Source organism: Rattus norvegicus, chromosome 16 (genome assembly GCF_021556685.1).
Source record: "Rattus norvegicus strain SHRSP/BbbUtx chromosome 16, alternate assembly SHRSP_T2T, whole genome shotgun sequence".
NCBI lineage: Eukaryota > Metazoa > Chordata > Mammalia > Rodentia > Muridae > Rattus > Rattus norvegicus.
Window position 1 is genome coordinate 19,690,298 of NC_141549.1, and position 20,083 is coordinate 19,710,380.

Below are 20,083 nucleotides of genomic sequence, written 5' to 3' on the forward strand. Positions count from 1 at the left end.
AACAACAAAACAATCAAACAAAAAGTACACTGCCTGCCCTTCCTGATGACCTGGGCTCAACTCCCAGCACCCACATCGTAGCTCTCAGCTGTCTGTAACTCCAGTTCCCAAAGAACTGGCACCCTCAGGCACCAGGTACACACCTGGTGCTTGAACATACACGCAGGCAGAATGGTCTATTACATAAAATATTTTTTAATTAAGTGGAAATAGTAAGATAAAAATTAAAAAAGAGGCTCTGATCCATCCTATAACGTGGCAAAACCTCAAAAGTGCCAGACAGAGGCTACATACGGAATCCCAGGTGAGAGAGATGTGGGCTCACTGACACGGGACAGAAGGCGAACCCAGATGAGTGGCTGCCAGGATCTGGGGACGTGCGAGGGGACAGATGGCCAGTGGAGACAGCTTCTTGGAAAATGAGTGTCCAGTCACTACAGATGGCTGCTAAAGTCACCCTCGGATTGATCTATCAGCAGAGCACAGCGTGACCGACACTCACCTGGGCAGGTCCCAGGGACACAATGGTCCCCACTTGTCACGGGCTCCTCCCGGATGTAGGAAAAGGGGGCACTTTGTTACTGTTGTGATGGTGGCTGATAGGATGGGGTCACAGTCATGAGGACATGGACCGGCAAGTGGCTCCAGGCGAATGGGCTGTGATGGGAGGGGCCCTATTGGTTGCTGCAGAGGGGAAATGGGACAAGGCTCAAAACCCAAATCTCAAAACCCCCAAACCAAACAAAAAAGATCTAAAAGCAGAACCATAAACAAGTACCAAACCAATTCCCAATAAGAGCAGAGGCCATGCCACAGCGCCCAGGAGGTTTAGAGCTGATAACGGCACCTAGGTTGTCACCTGTCACTTAGACAAGCCCGTATTGAAAACACTGGAATGCAAACAGGTCAAAACTTTAATGGGGTGCTCAGAACAAGCCCCAGGCGAACACTCCACTGCCAGCCACTCAATTCATGTTTTAAAGAACATCGCGCCAAAGCAGGGAAGTGAGTGGCCTGGAAAGGGCAGAGCCACAGCCAGGGCTTCTGAGGTGATCAGCAGGACCCAGGGCCAGACATCCACAGCACTCAGCCAGGTTCCAAAACCTTAGTCAGACGCATCTGAGTTGAAGCTGCCGGAGTCTCCGGCAGGTGAGGAGGATGGCTGTGAGGTGGTGGCCCTCTGCCAGCTACCATGGGCCTGGAAAGACAGAGACAAGAGCACGAGAGGGGGTAACCATCCAGTTCTGGGGTCCCCAGAGGAATGTAGAACATGCTAGCTGAGGTGTCCAGAAAGAGCCAGCTGAGCGGCAGGGTGACAGGGTGGGCACTGAACCCACATCCCTCCATTAAGTGCCTTGTGAATGTCAGAGCCACCAGCCTGTGGCAGGGCCATGGCTCATAGGCAGTAAGAGCCCTTCCTCACAGGAGCAGAAGCCTCTGCTTGTCTGCAGTGTGCATGGCCACAGCACACACTGGGGCTACTCTGCCCATCTGTCTAGGGACGGCTGGACAGGTGTGCTAAGCTCAGGGGACACTGTTGGGGTACACTGTATCAGGCAAGGCACTGCCTCATGGCTGAGCAGGGGCCATGCTGGCAGAGTGACCTTTAACAAGAACCAGCTGAATGGCTAAATGCGCATGAAGGGGTTGGCATGGATCTGTCTTGATGGTGCCTTCCTTTATGCCCTCGGGAGACAGTGGCAGGAAGACTTCTGTGAATCCCAGGCTAGCCTGATCTAAAGTGAATACCAGGACAGCCAGGGCTATGTAGAAAGAACATCTCAAACAAACAAACAACAACAACAAGATACAGGGTGTGCTTGGGTCATAGTTTACCTAAAGGAGACTTAGGTGGGTGCCTGCAGGGCATGGCACTGCCCTCAGTCTGACTCTTGGCTCAGTGCTGGAATGGACAGGTGTGCTCGGTTCAGAGCAGGGCAGACTCGCTCCCTCACTCCTGCTGGCTCTGTCCCAGAGCACCTGAGCTTTAGGTGTGCAAGAAGCAGGCCCAGACTCTGCTCCACAGCCTGACGCTTGCATTAGGCTGGGACTAAGGTGGTGGCAGGCAGGGCCTGAGTGTGCCAGGCTCCCCCAACCCCATCCCTGGGGCTGAGCCCTGGGGCTGCTTCTGAGGGAGCTTCTGGGAAGCTGCTGGGCTCATGGGACCATGGCAGGTGCACTGTGCCAGAGCCCACTCTGTTTTTATGCAGGGCCCTCACAGGGCCTTGGGAGGGGCTGTGGTCCCACACCAGGACAGACTGGAAGGTCACAGACTCTACAAAGGAGACAAGTGTCACCCTGGCAAAGTTCTGGAGGCAACTTGGCTGTCTAGATCCCAGTTACCAACATGTATCTCAGTCTGGCACATGCCCTTCCAGTGTGAGACACCCCCAACCCACCAGGTCTCCAGTCCCCAGTGGGCGGGTCTGAGCCTAGAGGTTAAATGCTCCCACCTTTCCTTGGAGTCTCCTTCCCAAGACCCAGCACCTGGCTCTTCTACTTCCCCAAAGCCCTGAAGGGGTCCCAGGGTGGCTGCAGCTGACTTACCAGGGGCTGTAGGCAGACTCCTCCGGGTGGGGGCTGGAGGAAGGCCAGGGTCCGCAGGGTGAGAACCATGTCACTTCCACTGGTCAGTGGGAAGGGGCCACAGGAGTCTGTGAGAAAGGGGCAGAGTCAGTTTGGGGGTGTCACAGCAGAAGCAGGGTCAGTAGTCACAGAGATTTCCGGGTGGCATCTGCTCAGTCCCTCATCAAGAGAGACTCTGGGCCAAGCAGGACGGCACTCACTTTTAATCACCAGCACTCAGTAGGCAGCCTGGTCTACAGAGTGGGCTCTACACAGAGAAACCCTGTCTTGGCAGAGACGGGAGGCAGACAGACAGATTCTGGATTTGACACCCACCCCCAAAGCACCCAGGCACTGCTCTTCCCCTGGCCTTGAGTGGGGGATGCTGGCCTCTGACATTAAGACACTCTTGCTGTCCTCCTGTTGGCACCGGCTGTCTACAGGGGCCAGGTAGCTTGACTCACACCTATCCCCACAGAAAGCTTACAGGTAAAGAAGGCATGGCTTCATCACCTGGGCTGGGTGTGGACTGGCAGCTGGTCTGACCCCCGGAGACCCGGGTCTTAGTGACTGTGGATGTTTTCCCCGTGTACATGGTGGCTTCTTCTTGAAATTTCCCCGTATTCTTTTTGTACCGGATTCTTTTGTTGCCGAACCAGTTAGAGACCTGTGGATAGATGGACAGACAATGACACTGTCCTGGTGTAGGCCATGCAGAGGACAAAGCGTATGAAGGCTAGATTAGGGAACTTTCCTCTTACTGCCCCAAATGAATGATCTTGTGCTGGTTATAAGAGGTTGGGGGCTGACAAGATGGCTTCCTGGGTAAAGGTGCTTGCTGCCAAGTCTGATAATCTGAGTTCAATTCCTAGGAACCACATAGTGGAAGGAGAGAGAAATAACTGCCAAATTGTCCTCAGACTTCTCCCTTTTTGCAGTGACAGGCACCACACACTCGCAGTGATCAGTGCATGGATTAATGCAATCGGAGAGTGTGCACGCACACACACACAAACACACGCACACACACACAAAACCACACAAATATAAAAAATACCAACCCTAGTAAAAAAAAAAAAAAAGGCACCAGTTTAATAGCTCACACTTGTTACCCTAGACTTTGGGAGGCTGAAGCAGGAGGATTGCTGTAAATTCAAGGCCAACCTAGGCTGGAGTGAGGCTCTGGCTAAAACACTTAACCTAACTGAACAAAACAGGGAAAGGGCCCAGATAACTGAGGGGCTCCCTGCTCTGCAGGGAAGGCCATGCCTCCTCCAGGGTGCTAAGTGCTCTCTAAGATGATTTCATTTTGTTTTATGTGCTTGGGTGCTTTGCCTGCATATGTGTGTGTGTGTGTGCGCGCGTGCGTGTGTATGTATGTATGCATGCATGCATGTATGCATACATGTAAACCATGTGCATATCTGGTGCCCCTAGAGGTGGGAAGAGGGCATTGGATATCCTTTAACTAAAGTTACAGATGGCTGTGTGCTGCCATGTGGGTGCTGGGGATTGAACTCAGGTCCTCTAGAAAAGCAATAAGTGCTCTTAACCGGGAAACATGCTCTCTAACTTCACTATAGAACTATGACCATGACCACTACTATACTACTACTACTGTCTTCTTCCTCCTTCCCCTCCTCCATCCTTTCCCCCCTGCCCCCTCGGGACAGAGATTCTCTGTGTAGCCCTGGCTGTCCTGGAACTGTCTGTGTAGACCAGGTTATCCTTGATCCGCCTGCCATCTCCTGAGGGCTGGGATTAAAGGGATGCTCTGCCAGGCCCAGCCCTGTATTTTCTTTTTGAGATGAGGATCTAGCTGTGTTACCCAGAGGGAATGGGACCCTGGGTTCGAGTGACCTCCCTGTGTAGCTGGGACGCAGGCTACCCAACTGCTCGGCTCAAACGAAGAACAGACTTTCAGTGTGGATAAGTCAGGCGTCTGGGCACTGCTGAGAGGGAGTCGAGGACTCCGTAACTGGCAAGAAACTGTCTTCACAGGGAGACCCCACCTCAGCCTCAGCTCAGCTCCTCTTGGGGCTTCCTCAGCCTGAGGTGCCCTAACCATGTTTGCTTCCTTCCTCTTGATTTCTGAGGTGCACCTCATGGCCTACTCACTTGCACCCCAAATTCAAAACCTCAGTTAATGCGGCTGGCCACGTTAGTCCTGACACCTACTAGGGGATGTGACAAAGTGGGGTGGAGCTTCTAGAACTCAGTTGGTGGGGATGGTCCCAGGGCCCAGGTCACCCAGGAGACCCTGCAATGTGGCAAGGCCTTTGAACCTGGCTTACTTTGCTCTCTGGAGGACCTGGCACCAAAGACAAGGAGCCCCGGGCACGAGGGTGGGGTGGGTCTGCCTGTTATGCACACTGTCCCAGGTGCCCAAACACCCACACTGGCCGTCCTTCCCAGAGGGATAGCACTTCCCTCAGCTCTGGCCACATGAGGAGCAGGCAGCTGTGCCTGGATCCTCTATGACCCTGGGCTGAGGACAGTGCCTAAGGGCGGGACACTCACCCTTTCCAGCTGTGAAGCTAGGAGGGATAGGGCATGTGACAGGCTGTGGTGACTAATGTCAGTCTCAGTGTCCATCACCACTGGGTGGCAGAGGTAGAGGAGCTCTGCTCTTGTGACCCGAGACCTGGGCAGGCCCACTCTGCAGCTCACACTCCTTGCTCCAGGGCTCTGCCCCACCTTCCTGCCACTGCGCTGCTGCCTGAACTCACTCTGAAACCTTCAGGAATGCTCTCCTTGCACTCTGGCCTTTGCTCGCTCCCTCCTTTGCCTCGAATTCCAAGGAAGGCAAAGGTGATTGTTGCCAAGCCACAGGGTCAGGAATCTCACTCCCCCACGGGAGCTCATGCCACCCACTGCTCCTGCCGCAAACACATCCTGGAGCCTGAGCTGCTTCAGTCTCCTAGAGCTCACACCGGTGCCTTGCGACACCATGACACTCTTACACTTCTCTGCTAGGAGAGGGAGCAGAGTCCCCACCAACATTCTAATTCACTGTGCACAGCTCAGACTGGAGCTGAGCCAGGTTGAGGCACATGACCAGCACTGCACATTGATTAACTTCCCCAGGAGTCCTCCCCACACAGTACCTTCCCAGGAGTCCTCCCCACACAGTACCTTCCCAGGAGTCCTCCCCACACAGTAACTTCCTTGGTGTCCTCCCCACACAGTAACTTCCCAGGAGTCCTCCCCACACAGTAACTTCCCAGGAGTCCTCCCCACACAGTAACTTCCCAGGAGTCCTCCCCACACATTCAATAATTTTCCCAGGAGTCTTCCCTTCTCCCACATTAACTTACTTTCCTAGGAGTCCTCCCCCCACAGTAAGAGCTTCCTGGGGAGTCTTCATCATACATTAAGTAACTTCTCCAGCAATCCTCCTCAACATCGAGTAGTTCTCCAGGAGTCTGTCCTCATAAGACTTAACTTCCTCAGGGCAGGAGGGCTCACCTGGGACACTGTGATGCCACCCTTCCTGGCCAGCTCTTCCTTGGTCTCTTCACTGGGGTAAGGGTTGCTCAGATGGGAATAGAAGTATTCATTCAGCACCTCGGTGGCTTGCTTGCTGAAATTCCGCCGCTTGCGCCTACAGACAGAGATGCTCAGTCTGTAGCACTCTCATGGGGCAGAGTCACAACTCTCCTGTCCCTAATGTCCTGGCAGCCTATGTGTGTGTGCACGTGCAGGCCAGAGGCTGATGCGCTGTGTCCTCCGTCACTCTCCACCTTGCTTCTTTGAGGCAGGGTCTCTCACTGAACCTGGAGCCCAGTGATTGGGCAGACTGGAGAGCAGCAGGCCCCAGGGACCAGCCTTATCCATGTGGCCAGTGCCTGGCTGCAGCAGCTCTTGGCTTTAAAAGACCTGTATGTGTGAGTGAGTGTGCGAGAGTGTGTGCTTGTGTGCAAGATTGTGTGTGTGTGTGAGTGCATGCATGTGTGTGTGTGTGAATGTGTGTGTATGTGTGCATACTTCTGGTGTGGGAAGCCAGACCAGACCAACCAAGATTTTCACAGAGATCTGATGACAGAGAGCGCTAGTTCTGTGTACCTGCCCAGCTTGGCAAGGCCGGGCCAGTGCCTCAGAGAAGCCAAGGCTGCAGCTCTGGGGACCAGGCTGTTCCCCTGGGCTGTGGCTATTGGTCCTTAACCAGCCGTGTCTGAGAACCCTGTGTATTCTTTGCCAACACTGCCTGACTTTGCTCTCTCCCAGACTTCCATTTCCCCTCTGCAAATAGTAGATAGGGCAATATATTCCTGGACAAACCTGCTTAGCATAAGCCATCACTTATGCAGGGTCTCCTGGCCCCAACTATTGCTTATTCTCCTCTTGGCCCTGCCCCACTTGATACTTCACCGTTCAGGACCCTTATTCCTGCAGGTTCATGTCACTCTGGGGTCAAATTAAGGTCCTGAGACTTTTGCAGCAAGTTCCCTTACCCCCTGAACCATCTTGCTGGCCCATGCCTGGCTTTTTCTGTGGGTGCTGGGTATGCAAACTCAGGTCCTTCTGGTCGCATGGTGAGCACCTGACTGAGCGAGCTGCCTCCCCATCCTCATCTTCTGCAGTTTTAGACACAGCAATCGGGCTTGACATGCCTCAGTGGGTAATGAACATGTATGAAGACCTGAGTCTGGGTTCCCTGAACCCATGTGGGAGCCATACATGTTAGTGCATGTCTGTAGTTATGGGGCTCCTGGGGCAGGATGGGAAGTGGGCAGCTGGTCTGGAAGTCACAGTGGAAAACAAGAGAGAACCTGCCTCAAGCACGGTGGAAGAGGGACACCAGTACCCGAGGCTGTCCTCTGATGCCATTCACATACACAAATGAAAATGAACCAGCAGTCTGTACTTTGGGTCTTCTCCCAAAAAAGCTGTGTGGGGCCTGGCTGGATGCTCTGGACGGACTTAAACTCAAGACAGAGCGGGGCTGGGGCTCAGTGGTAGGGACAGCATGTGGTTAGCGCTTGCAAAGCCCTGAGTCCCATCTTCAGCAACACTATGACAAACTCCAGAGCCATCCCACTCCGATCCTGCTTCTGTTCCTAAGGGCCAACCCTTGGGGACCCCAGTGGCATGCAGCCCTGACCTGGCATCCAGGAACCGTGAGCGTAGGGTCATCACAGCCTCACAGGTGCTCTGTTTCAGCTGCCTCTGGATGGCACTGAACTTGCTGTGAATGGTGCTCACCATGTGCTCGATCTCCCCGGAGGACACGGGCCTCACCCTACTCTGTTCCCGGAGAAGGTTGGTGACGTGCGTGGTGAACTCACGACAGGCCTGGGGTGGGAAAAGATGGGCCAGTCTGTGACTCAGCAGCCAGGTGGTGCAGGGCAGTAAGGCTCCACAGCTGACCACATCTGCCACCCCCACAGCTCACACTCAGGTCACCTCTGAGGAGGGAAAGGCGCTTTCAGTGACACCAGCCGCCTCTGCAGCAACTCACTGCGGCGGGCTGTCCCTGCTCTGCACAGAGGAGGGGCTCGTGTCCACACCTGCCTGTGGCCAGTGCACATTCACATGACAAACTCTTGCGTGCAGAAAGATCACCTGTTCATACTTCTCTAGCTCTGAGTGGTAAATCTGTCGGATCTGGGACAGCTTGGCCCTGTAGTCTGAGTGTTCAATGCTATTGTCATTTGGGCAGCCACCTGGTGTTGCTGTGCTGCCTGCCGCTGCTCCTCCTCGTCCTCGCTTCTCTGGCCTGGACACACCCTCAGCCAGCAGCATGTTATCCAACCTCAGCAGCTGGGCATCGGGAGGGTCCTCTTCCTGCGTCTGGACGCTCACAGCTGGAGGGAACAGAGGCAGACCAGGATGTGCTCTCTGCAGAGAAAAGTGGCCAGGACCAAGTGGTACTGCACCATGGCTGGGCATCACTTAAAAATATTATGCATACGTGTGTGTGAGTGCAGGTGCCCTGGGAGTCCAGGAAGACCATGTCAGACCCCTAGAGCTGGGGTTCAAGGCAGCTGTGTGTGCCCAGAGTGGGTGCTGGGGACTGAATTCAGTCCTCTGCCAGTGCAGGAAATACGCAGGCCACCCTCCAGGTCCTTTATTACCATTGGATCAGGAACGCCTCGTGACCTACTGGGACGCCAATCCCAGTGCACAGTCCTGGTTGGGGGGAGGACCCTGAGACAGGGCAGCCTGTGTGGGCAGAACTGGACAACCATGTCAGAATACAACCGGGTGGGTTTCAGGGAAGGTGCCTTGTATTAAGAAAGCTTTGGGGGGTTGGGGATTTAGCTCAGTGGTAGAGCGCTTGCCTAGCGAACTCAAGGCCCTGGGTTCGGTCCCCAGCTCCTGAAACAAACAAACAAACAAAACAAAACAAAACAAAAAAAAAAAAAAAGAAAGCTTTGAGTGAGCCGAGCATCCTAAGTGCTGGGGGAGGGGGCGCGCTGATGTGGGTGCAGAGGCAGAGGCAGGCGCTGAGCTGGTGGGACGGCTCAGTGGGTAGAGGAGCTCACTGCTAAGCCCCATGGACCCAATCCCCAGGGCGCACGTGGTGGAAGGAGAGCCAAGCCCTGCAACTCATCCTCAAAATACACATGCCTCTCCCTTCCCGCCTACAACATAAATACACGTGAAAAGATATTAAAGGCAAACAGCTTATCACGGGGACCAGGCACAGTATTGTATTGATGTTTCTACTAGGTGCCCGTGAGTGTCAATGTCTCCGTGAATCCGTGAATGTGTGTGTGTCCGTGTGGTGTGTGTGTGTGTGTGTGTGTGTGTGTGTGTGTGTGTGTGTGTGTGTGGTGGGGTGGCACTCGTCCAGTGAGCTGGCTCCTGTTCGTAATTCTGAGAGTGCACACACATGGTGCTGACATACATCCAGGCAAATACTAATACACATAAAATAAGAAATAAAATCTAAAATCACCCCCAACAAATAAATAAACATAGCCATCTTATAAAAGACTGGGCACTGTGGTGTACACCTTTATTCCAAGTCAGCTTGAGACACAGAACAGGCCAATGTCTTGACTTCAGGGCCAGCCTGGTCTATAAAATAAGTTCTAGGCCAGCCTAGGTTACACAGTGAGATCTCAAAATAAAACAAAAATAAGGGAAACCCAATCAAGGAAGGTATCTAATATCAACTCTGACTCCTGCACATGTGTGTACACATGTGCATATATATATACTACATACAGACACATGCATACCACAATACAAATATACTACACACCCTGCACACAGACACACATGCCACACACTCAGCAGACACACACATACATGCATGCACACACACGCACACATGCACACGCATCCCCACACACGCGCGCACACACACACACACATTGTAAAAAGAAAATCTTTAGGCCGGGTGGTGGAGGTGCACACCTTTACTCCTAGCACTTGGAAGGCAGAGACAGGAGGATCTCTGAGTTTGAGGATAGCCTGGTCTACAGAGTGAGTTCCAGGACAGACTGGGGCTACACAGAGAAACCCTGTCTTGATAAACTGAACCTAAAAGAGCATTCCCAGGTTGGTGAGATGTTCAGTGAGTAAATAAAGGTGCAGCTGCCGAGTCTGAGGACCTGAGTTCAGTTCCCAAGATCACAGAGTGGAGGGAGAAACTAGGCTCCTGTAACACTGCCCCCTGACCTCCACACAGTAAGCACCATCTACACACACACACACACACACACACACACACACACACACACGCACACACGCAGCTCACAACCATCTCTAACTCCAGTTCCAGGGCACCCAATGCTGTCCTCTGGTTCCCTTGGGCACCTGGGATTTACGAGATGCAGACGTACACACAGACAATCGCCCACCTCTCAGTGTGGGTGTACTCCATGGTTCCTTATGTTCCTCAGTGTAGCTGCTCTGTGTCCTCTATCTACCATTATATCCTAGCCATGACTCAATGCGCTGTGGGCATCAGAGGTCAGACCAAGGAGAAGTTTCTCTGAGTTGAACCTTGGCCTTTTCTGGTGCAGTAGAGCTGAGACCCCTTTGCTCTCCTGCTTTGTGACTGGGTTTCTCTTTGTAGTCCTGGCTCTCCTGGTACTCTGTAGATTAGGCTGGCCTCAAACTCAGAGACCTCCCTCCCTCTTACTCCTAAGTGCTGGGGTTAAAGGCATGCACCACTACACCCAGCTTTTACTAATTTTGAGTAGTGGTAGTGAGGGCTTCATACAGCCCAGGCTAGGTTTAAACCCTTGATCCTTCTGTCTCCACCTCCTGAGGAGACAAGCAGGCACTATACAAGCCGAACAAGGTCTTCACTGCACTAGTAAGTAGAGTTAGGATGAACACAGTGAGGAGAGGTTTCTTTTTTTTTTTTTTTTTGACTGTCCTAAGTTGTTTATTGGATATGAATTTTACAAATATTACGTCAATTAGCGGTAACGGTGGAGCTGAAGAGTGTTGCGCCTTCTCCAGGCTGCACGGCGAGACCCACCAATGGTGTGGTGGAACTTGTGGCCCTTTCCAAGGCCACGGCTCTTGCGGCCAGCAGATGTCAGCCCACGCATCTCCCTGTGCTTGTGGAGAGGAGAGGTTTCAATGTCTAACATGCTCTGCAAACTCACGAGTTTTAAAAAAAATCTCCTTAATTTTTTCTTATTTCTCTTTAGTGCCCCCTCCCTCTGTGGGGTGTGTGTGTGTGTGTGTGTGTGTGTGTGTGTGTGTGTGTGTGTGTGTATGGTTTGTTCTTTCTGCCCACTATTTGGGTCCCAAGTATTAAACCCACTGGTCCAGGCTCTGTGTCTACGCACAGAATCTCCAGCTGCCAGCATGTTCCTCCACCATGGTAGACTGTGTCCCCTAAACCAAGGGCCACAACAAACCTCGTGTGGCTTTAGCCAGGGGTTTTTATCCCAGCAGCAAGAGAAGGAACTAAGCCAGCAGAGCATTCATAGGCCCTCTGGGCACTGCCAAAAAGAAAAAGACAAAAATAAGAAGCTCAGGGTCCCAGACAGATGTCTGCACACGCCTGGTATCGGCAGCACTGTTTACCGTGACTAATAGGGCACATCCATGCATCTCCCAGGCACACATGTGGTACACAGCACAGATGCACAAAATGTGATCTGTGCACATAGTGGAGTGTGGCAGGGACTCAAGTCAGTGGGTCACTTGTCTAATGCATGAAGTCCTGCATCCTCCAGGTTTGCATAAGCCTCGTGCAGTGAGTGGCATCTGAGCGCTGGGGAAGCAGAAGCAGGAAGACTGGGAGTTCAAGGTCAGCCTTAGCTACATAGTTTGAGGCTAGCCTGGGATAAGACTGTCTCAAACAGGGGTTGGGGATTTAGCTCAGTGGTAGAGCGCTTGCCTAGGAAGCGCAAGGCCCTGGGTTCGGTCTCCAGCTCCGAAAAAAAAGAACCAAAAAAAAAAAAAAAAAAAAAAAAGACTGTCTCAAACAAAACAAGAAGCACACAGTAGAACACCGTTGGGCCTCTCAGTCATGACACAATTATAAGCTACAACAGATAAGTTTAAAGCCTTTCCCCTACATGAAACAGACAGGTGGAGAAGCTCTGGCAGCTTACAGCCCCCTGCCTCTCAGGTAGTGCCTGGAGCCATGAAACTAGTGGAAGCAGATACCCTCTCCAGGACTTAGTTGTGTAGAGCTCTAATCCCAGCACTTGGGAGATTGAGGCAGGAGGATCAAAAGTTTAAGATGCATGTTCTGAGACAGCATCTGATGCTGTAGCCTTGGTAGTCCTGGGACTCATTATGTAGACCAGGCTGGCCTTGAATTCACAGAGCTATGGCTGCCTCTCCTGAGTGCTGGAATCAAGGGCTTGACTCTCTATACCTGCCTTTACTTAACGTTTTCTTGAGACAGGTTTCTCTGTGTAGCCCTGGCTATCCTGGAACTGGCTCTGTAGACCAGGCTGGCCTTGAACGCATGGAGCTCTTTCTGCCTCTGCCTCCCAAGTGGTAAGATTAAAGGTGTGCACCTAAAGGGTGGCACTACATAATTTTGAGACAGGTTTTATAAGGAAGGCTAGGGTCACCTTGAACTTGAATCATCATGGCTCAGCTTCCTGGATTGATGGCCGGATTGTGCTATAAGGTATGGCCTTTTCTTTGCATGTTTATGTGTATATAGTGTGTGTGTAGGTGAGCCTTCATGTGTGTGTAGGCCCATGTTTGGCATCAATCAATGTTTTCTTTGATCATTACCATACACACACACACACACACACACACACACACACACACACACACACACACGCAGGCGCGCACAGAGTGTGTTGGTGTCTTGCCTGCATGGATGTTTGTGCACATGAGATCAGTCTGCTTGCAAGGTGGAAAAGGCAGCTATGATATTATGGATGGCTGTGAGCGACCACATGGCACTGGAACTTGAAGCCAGGCCCTCTGAGAGAGCAGCTGGTGCGGAGCCATCTCTCCAGCCCCTCCCACCTTACACACTGAATTAAGGCCTCTCGATTGTATCCAGAACCACCTGATTTGGCTCGCTTGACCCTGGATCCTACCTTACTAGGATTGCAGGCAGCCACCAGGCCCCCGCCTCCCATTTACACAGATGCTGGGGATCAGAACTCTGTCCTCATGCATGCGTGCGTGCAAAGTGTTTAGCCACTGAGCTGTCCCCAACCACACGCCTCTTTTCATTTAACTTACTTTACTTGTTATTTGTGAGATGGGGCATGCGTGTGTGTGTGTGAAGGTCAGAGGCTGCCCTGCTGGAGTCGATGCTCTTCCTCCACCACACGGCCCTGGGGACCGAGCTCAGGCCATCACGTGGTAAGTGCCTTTATCCACTGAGCCACCCACCAGCCCCCATCTCCTTCCTGAAAGTATTGCTCTCCATGGGGATAGTGGGCACTCATGAGCTAGAATAAAACTGTAGGTTTTTGAATTTTGAAAGATGGCAGAATCATGTGCTGCCAGAGGGCTGTGAAGGGGCCCACAAGCGCCGCCCACATGAGGCCAGGGCGGAGTCTTCGAGCCGCCTACCAGTCTTCCCCTTGATCTCGCTGAGCACACTGAAGAGAGCAGACTTCATCCGATGGCAGTTCAGGGCATGCTTTCTGAAAGAGACAGTAGAGGCATGGTGAGAAGGTTAGCTCATCAAGGGAGCAGGGCCCCTCCTTCCCAAGAAACCAGGCCCGGCCAGCCAATCTGACACAGGGCCACACCCTGCGAAGACAGGGCGAAGTGTGACAGGTCACTTGGATTCATGCAATCCATGATGCTGAACTTTGATGATCGACTTTACTGGGCCAAGAAATGTTAGAGGCTGGGCATGGCGGTGTGAGCCTTTCAGACTCCAGATAGCATAGCCTGCGGAGTCTACCTTGAATTGAGTTCCAAGGTAGCCAGGGTTACAGGGTAAGGCCCTGTCTCAACAGCATCAGCAATGTTAGGCATGCTTTTCTGTGTTTGAGGGCAGCATAATGAGTCCAGGTAAGGCAGGCTGTGACGTGAACCGAAAAGAAATGCCAGCACTGCAGTGAGGAGGAAGACCAAGGAGTTCAAAGCCAGTCTTATCTACATGGTAAGGTTCGAGTTTGAGGCTAGCCTGAGTTACAGGAGATCCCGCCCCAAACAAAGCAAAGACTCCCCAGGAAACAGGAAGCTTAGATGGCTCAGGATCCCTGTGCAAACATAACAGCTTCAGTCCCATCCTTAGAAACCCGAGCCTGCAAGCTGCCCTCTGTTCATGGCTGTGGCCTGCCCAAGCCTGTCTACAGCCAGAGAGAAGAAGAAAATTAAACAAACAAACAAACAAACAAACAAACAAACAAAGGGGCTGGTGAGACTGCTCACTGGGTAAGAGTGCCTGCCGAGCTCAGTCCGGAACCTCACACACAGTGGCAGAACTACTGAGTTGTCCTCTGATCTCCACAGGAGCAGCCACTCATCTGCACCCACACAAAATAAATGTCATTTAAAAAATGCATCTTAAAAACATGAAAAAAGGAAACAAGAGCAAAAAAGGGATAATCCAGGGGGAGGAGAGAAGCAGGCTAGCTGTGCCTGTGAGGAAGCAGGCTAGGCACGCCTGTGACGGCATTTCCAGAGGTGATCTCATCACGAAGCCTCACATCAACAAGCACTTCATATGACAGCAGTGTTGGCAGATGTGACCTCTTGGAGGAAGGCCTGGGGTGGGGAGGCCTGTGGTGCCAAGCAGACAACAGCCTTTAGGCCCCTTACACTGCCTCCTGCCGCCAGGACTGTTCTGCCTTGCCATGCCCTCTCTGTCATGGCCGCAGACACTTCTCTTTCCTCCCTTCAGCTGCTTACTATATCCGGCATTGTCTCAGAGGCATTGGGAAAGTAACATACATCGTTGTCCCTGCTAGATCCAAGGTTTGGCCTCCAGGCGGCATACTACCCAGGGAGGACAGAGGTGTGGCACACTGAGAACTCCTGCCTAGCCTCCTCCAGGCCCTGGCTCCCACCTCCAGCAAACAAACTTACCAAAGTAATTCTAATTAGGGATGGAAAGCAATTAAAAAAGTAATTCGGTTCACTGAAAGGTTGTACAGGCTTCTTCCCTCTCATCATTGATCTTTCTTTCTTTTTCCTTTATCTTTTTTTTAAAGGCTTATTTATTTTATGTATATGAGTACACTGTAGCTGTCCTCAGACAACAGAAGAGGGCATCAGATCCCACTACACATGGTTGTGAGCCACCATGTGGTTGCTGGGAATTGAACTCAGGACCTCTGGAGGAACAGTCAGTGTTCTTAACCATGAGCCATCTCTCCAGCCCTATCTTTCTTTTTTGATTTCATGTGTCCTTTTGCCTGCATGCATACCCATGCACCACATGTGTGCCCACTGCCCATAGAGACTAGAAGGTGTTGGATTCCCTAGAACTGGATTACAGATGGTTGTGAGCCACCATGTGGACACAGGGAATTAAACCTGAGTCCTCTGGAAGAGCAGCCAGTGCTCGTAAAGATGGGCTGGCCATCTCTTCAGCCCTGCATCAGTCTTTTAAGTAGCACTATAGTACACTACACATAGTAAATGGTACAAAAACTATTTACAGGGCCTAAAACTAGGAATTCAATCCCCAGAACCCACACAGTGGAAGGAGAGAACTGACTCCCGACAGTTGTCCTCCGACCTCCACACAGTGTGGCAGGCATTCACGCACACATGCACTCGTAGACGTAATTTTAAATGAACAACAACAGCAACTGCTTACAAAACACCTGGCCAGCTCCAGCTGTTGTGAGTCACAGTGCCCTCGAGGGTCACGCAGGTTCCATACGGATGTCCCACACCTCGTGAGAACCTCGATACCCTCCAGCCGAATATGTAGAAGAGGACGGTCCTGTCAAGGCTTGATGCCCCAGTGTGGGGGAATTTGAGGGCGGGGAGGCTGGAGGGAGTGGGTGGGTAGGTGGGGGAGCACCCTCATGGAAGCAGGGGCGGGGAGGAGGGGATAGGGGGTTTCTGGAGGGGAAACCGGGATAACATTTGAAATGTAAATAAATAAAAATCCAATAAAAAAAGAAAAGAACCCTGATTCCTGTGCTTTTTACCTGTGCTGCAGAGTGGGCAGTCAGTCCTGGACCAGTTCTTTGTGGATACTGAGGGACGCTTTATAAATGCAACAGCTCCCTTTCCACAGAGAAATTTACATACTGCCAACGACTCATCAAAAACACCAGCTTCAGGGCTGGAGAGGTGATTCTGTGGTTAAGAGCACTTTTTGCTCTTGCAAAGGACCTGACTTTGATTTTCAGCACCCACATGGATATTCTTCACCACCTCCTCAGGCACTCATGTGGGGCAAGACACTCACACACACAAAATAAAACAACCCTAAAGATGTATTGAAGAGGAGGAAGAGGGCATGGCAAGGTCAGAAGCAACCCTCACCCTCCTGTGTCTCCACAGGCATGCACATCACCCAGGCCCCACTTCCTGCAGTCCCTGCACCTCTTTCTAGTGTCACACGGGCTGCAGTCAGGACCTCAAGTTTGTACAACAAGCCCATGGAGCCTAATTCCCTCTTCTGAAGCCTCTGGGTCAATGGCTTATGGCTCTGTCGCCATACGACCAATGACTGCTGCTGGCTCCAAGCACAGCCACTCATTCTCCCAGGAGCAGCCCATGCCCACTGGCTGCTGGTTTCGCTCTCTCTGCACCCAGCAACCATCAATCCCGTTGTCTCTGGATGTCCTTCTTGTGGACTTCTTACACAATAGAATCATACAATGTATGCCTTATGAGATACGGCATGGGTCAGTTCACTCTTTGTCCTGGTTTGACTAACTTTATCCTGTGGGCAGAGGACAGCTTGCTTATTCATCCATTCCCACATCCATTTTTAGGAACTGCTTCTTCAACTTTGTGTGCGTGCGTGCGTGCGTGCGTGTGTGAAAGAGAGACAGACACAGACAGACAGACAGTCAGACAGACAGAGGAAGGTCAGGCATCTGTAGCTCCATCTTCTTCCTTTGAGGCAGGATCTCTCCCAGCAGCAGGAGTGTGTGTGTGTTCTGCCCACGCTCTCCTCCATAGGATGGCAGCCATCACGCCCCAGCAATCCCCTTGTTTTCAGCCCCACAGTGCTAGGATCACCGATGTGTTTGAGACCAGGTCTTCTCTCCGCTGCTCACCAAGTATTCTGAACCCTCAGGCCTCGCCCAGCCTTTTTTCAGACTTTCGTGTAGTCCAGGCTTCAAACTCTTTCGGTAGTTGGGTGACACTGAATTTCTGATCCCTCCTGCCTCTGCCCCGAGTGCTGGAATCTGGGTCTGGGTCACACCTGTTAAGCACTCTTAGTGACTGAGCCACCTCCCCAGCCCTTTTAGCTCCCCGGCACCTGGCAGAAAAGGTCTCATGTATAAGCTGGCTTTTTTTTTTTTAAGAATTATTTATTTAATGTATATGAGTACATTGTCAGTGTCTTCAGACACACCAAAAGAGGGTATTGATCTTGTTACAGATGGTTGTGAGCTGCCATGTGATTGCTGGCAATTGAACTCAAGACCTCTGGAGGAGCAGTCAGTCAGTGCTCTTAACCACTGAGCCATCTCTCCATCCCTACTCTTTCTTTTTAAAGATTTATTTATGTATGTGAGTACACTGTAGCTGTCTTCAGACACACCAGAAGAGGGCATCCGATCCCATTACAGATGGTTGGGAGCCACCATATGGTTGCTGTGAATTGAACTCATGGCCTCTAGAAGAGCAGCCAGTGGTCTTAACCTCTGAGTCATCGCTCCAGCCCCTATTTACTTAATTTTATCACCACTGTGCTTGTGTATGAGGGCTACATGTGTGGAAGTCAATCTGTTCTAACTATTGTCAAGACAGCATCTGGCTGGCCTCTAACTCCCAACCCTGCAACTAAGTCTTCCGGTGCTAGGATTACATGTATTCACTGCCTGGGTCCACACCTTTCCTTTCATACGAAATTTAATTGACTTGTTTGGGTTTCTCGATTGGGGGTTAAGTTTACTCCTTTTGCTTGTTTTGGTTTTCTGCTTTCTTGGAACTCACTCTGTAGACCAGGCTGGCCTTCAACTCAGGGATCCTCTTATCTCTGCTGGGATTAAACATGTGCACCACCACCTTCCAGTTAAATTTCAGTTCTAATAAACCATTTCCTAGTTCCAGGTTATGATGTATATCAACATTTTCTTCTGAGTGTTTTACAAGTTGTCTAGGTGTGACTGCTCATGCAATGGCTAAGGCAAACACATCACTGTTCATCAAGAGAGCCTGAGCTAAGATGATATCTACAAAATTAAAATAGTACAAGGTTAGCTCTTATTTAGATGTTTGATCAGTTTTCGTGTGCATGTGTATATATCTGTGTGTTTGTGTACACGTGTATATGTGTGTGTGTTGCTGGCAATTGAAGCCAGATACTCGAGCATGCTACACCAGTGCTCTACCATGGAGCCGGTTAGTCTCTGTCAACCTGATGTAGACTGCTGTCATCTGTGCAGAGGGTCCTTAGTTAAGAAGGTGCCTCTAGGGGTTGGGGATTATAAGCATGAACCACATCAGGCTGTCTGAAATATTTATATTTAGTTTTAAAAAATTGTGTGTGTGCGCGCGCGCCGTGCGTGATTGCGTGTGTGTGTGTGTGTGTGTGTGTGTGTGTGTGTGTGTGTGTGTGTGTGTGTATGTGTGTGTGTTCCCTAACCCAGGCCCCTCCTTGCACAGACTGGGTAGCTACCTACAGAGTTGAGTGGGGAGCCCCTTTTTACTTATTATTTCTAGTTTGGGACAGCATCTTGCTAAGGTGTCCAGGTTGCCCTTGAACTTACCTGTCCCAGCCTCCTCGGTCTCCCACCTGCTGGGGTTACAGGCACAGACTGCACAGCCAGCCTGAAATACGTTTTAACAAGATACTTTGTGGGCTGAATGTGTTAGTCCACACCTGCAATCCCAGAGCTCAGGAGGCAGAGGCAGAAGCACGAGGATCTCTGTAAATTCAAGGGCAGCCTGGTCTTAGCAAAGACACAACAGACCTTTAATTTGGACGGTGGATCTGCAGGACCTTTGTGTGGGAGTGAAAGGGTTTGGGATGCTGGGCCTTGAGCAGTGGCCATGGAGGCTTCATCAGGTCAAATGTGCAGCCCTTGAGCTACAGGCAGAGCCAGTAACTCTAGGCTGAGGAAATCTCCACAGGAGGAGCTGGGGACCCAGGCTGAAGTTCAAGGACTTTCAAAGGTTACATGGGAGGCAGTGGAACCCAAATGTCAAAGAGGAGGAGCAAAGGAAAAGCAGGGCAGGACAGGGTACCTCCTAGTGTTGACTCAGTGAGGGCGGAACACAGAGACTGAGGAGAGGGTGGAGGTGTGGGGAAGTAAAACAGCAGCCACACACTCGGCCATCTTGTCTCGCAGGAGAGCAGCAGGAACCAGCATGGAATGTGTAGGCAGCTGGGTTTCTACTGTTCTAAGAGGCTTGACCGAGCTGGGGTCAGCTACTCCCAGACAAACACCTGCCTTGCATAGGACCATCAGCCATCCTCTGCAACAATTCACCTCACACAATACCCAGGCTTTCCCTGTCCTCAGTCATCATGGGGCCAGATCCTAGACAACTAGACACCTGCTAGGACCCAGACTAGAGCAACTCATCTCTGTCCAGCTCCAGGAAGGCTCAAACTGGTCTGCCCAGCCCAGCCAGTTCATTCTGGAGAAAATCCTACCAAAGCTCTGGGCCTCTGCCTAGACAGACAGACACACATACACAGACAGACAGAGAAACAGACCCACTCCTACCATGGCTGTGTGTGACTTTGCCTCTTGGGAGCAGTAAGCAAACTTTTCCTTCAAAAGTGCTTGTCTCCATGTGTGTCAGCCTGCCACACTTAATTCAAACAAATCTGTTACAAATCCAGTCAGGATGGAGGCGGAGAGGTGTTTCTGAAGTTAAGATACTGCACTGCTCTTACAGAGGACAACACAAACTCTGTTCCCATGTTGAGCAATACAACACCTGTAACTCCAGCTCCAGGAGATCAGACGCCCTTTTCTGGCCTCTGGGAACACTGCACTCACACTTCCCACAG

General features: G+C 51.5%; 1 protein-coding gene across 7 annotated transcripts in view; it reads right to left on the reverse strand.

The window, feature by feature from the left end:
- Positions 1-896: 896 nt before the first annotated feature.
- The window catches only part of Pbx4 (PBX homeobox 4), a 35,796-nt gene continuing 16,609 nt past the window's right edge, over positions 897-20,083 (reverse strand). For 2 of the 7 annotated variants that reach the window (XM_087588638.1, XM_087588640.1), the window contains 7 exons: positions 13,540-13,613; positions 8,232-8,372; positions 7,670-7,860; positions 6,034-6,169; positions 3,079-3,232; positions 2,548-2,654; positions 897-1,198 (listed from right to left, as the gene is read on the reverse strand). In XM_087588638.1, coding sequence (XP_087444764.1) covers positions 1,106-1,198; positions 2,548-2,654; positions 3,079-3,232; positions 6,034-6,169; positions 7,670-7,773 — 594 coding nt within the window. In that variant the 5' untranslated portion in view covers positions 7,774-7,860; positions 8,232-8,372; positions 13,540-13,613 and the 3' untranslated portion in view covers positions 897-1,105. Of the gene's footprint in view, positions 1,199-2,547; positions 2,655-3,078; positions 3,233-6,033; positions 6,170-7,669; positions 7,861-8,130; positions 8,373-13,539; positions 13,614-14,352; positions 14,448-20,083 lie in introns of all 7 variants that reach the window. The other 5 variants (XM_087588639.1, XM_087588637.1, XM_087588636.1 and 2 more) reach the window with 5 other exon arrangements.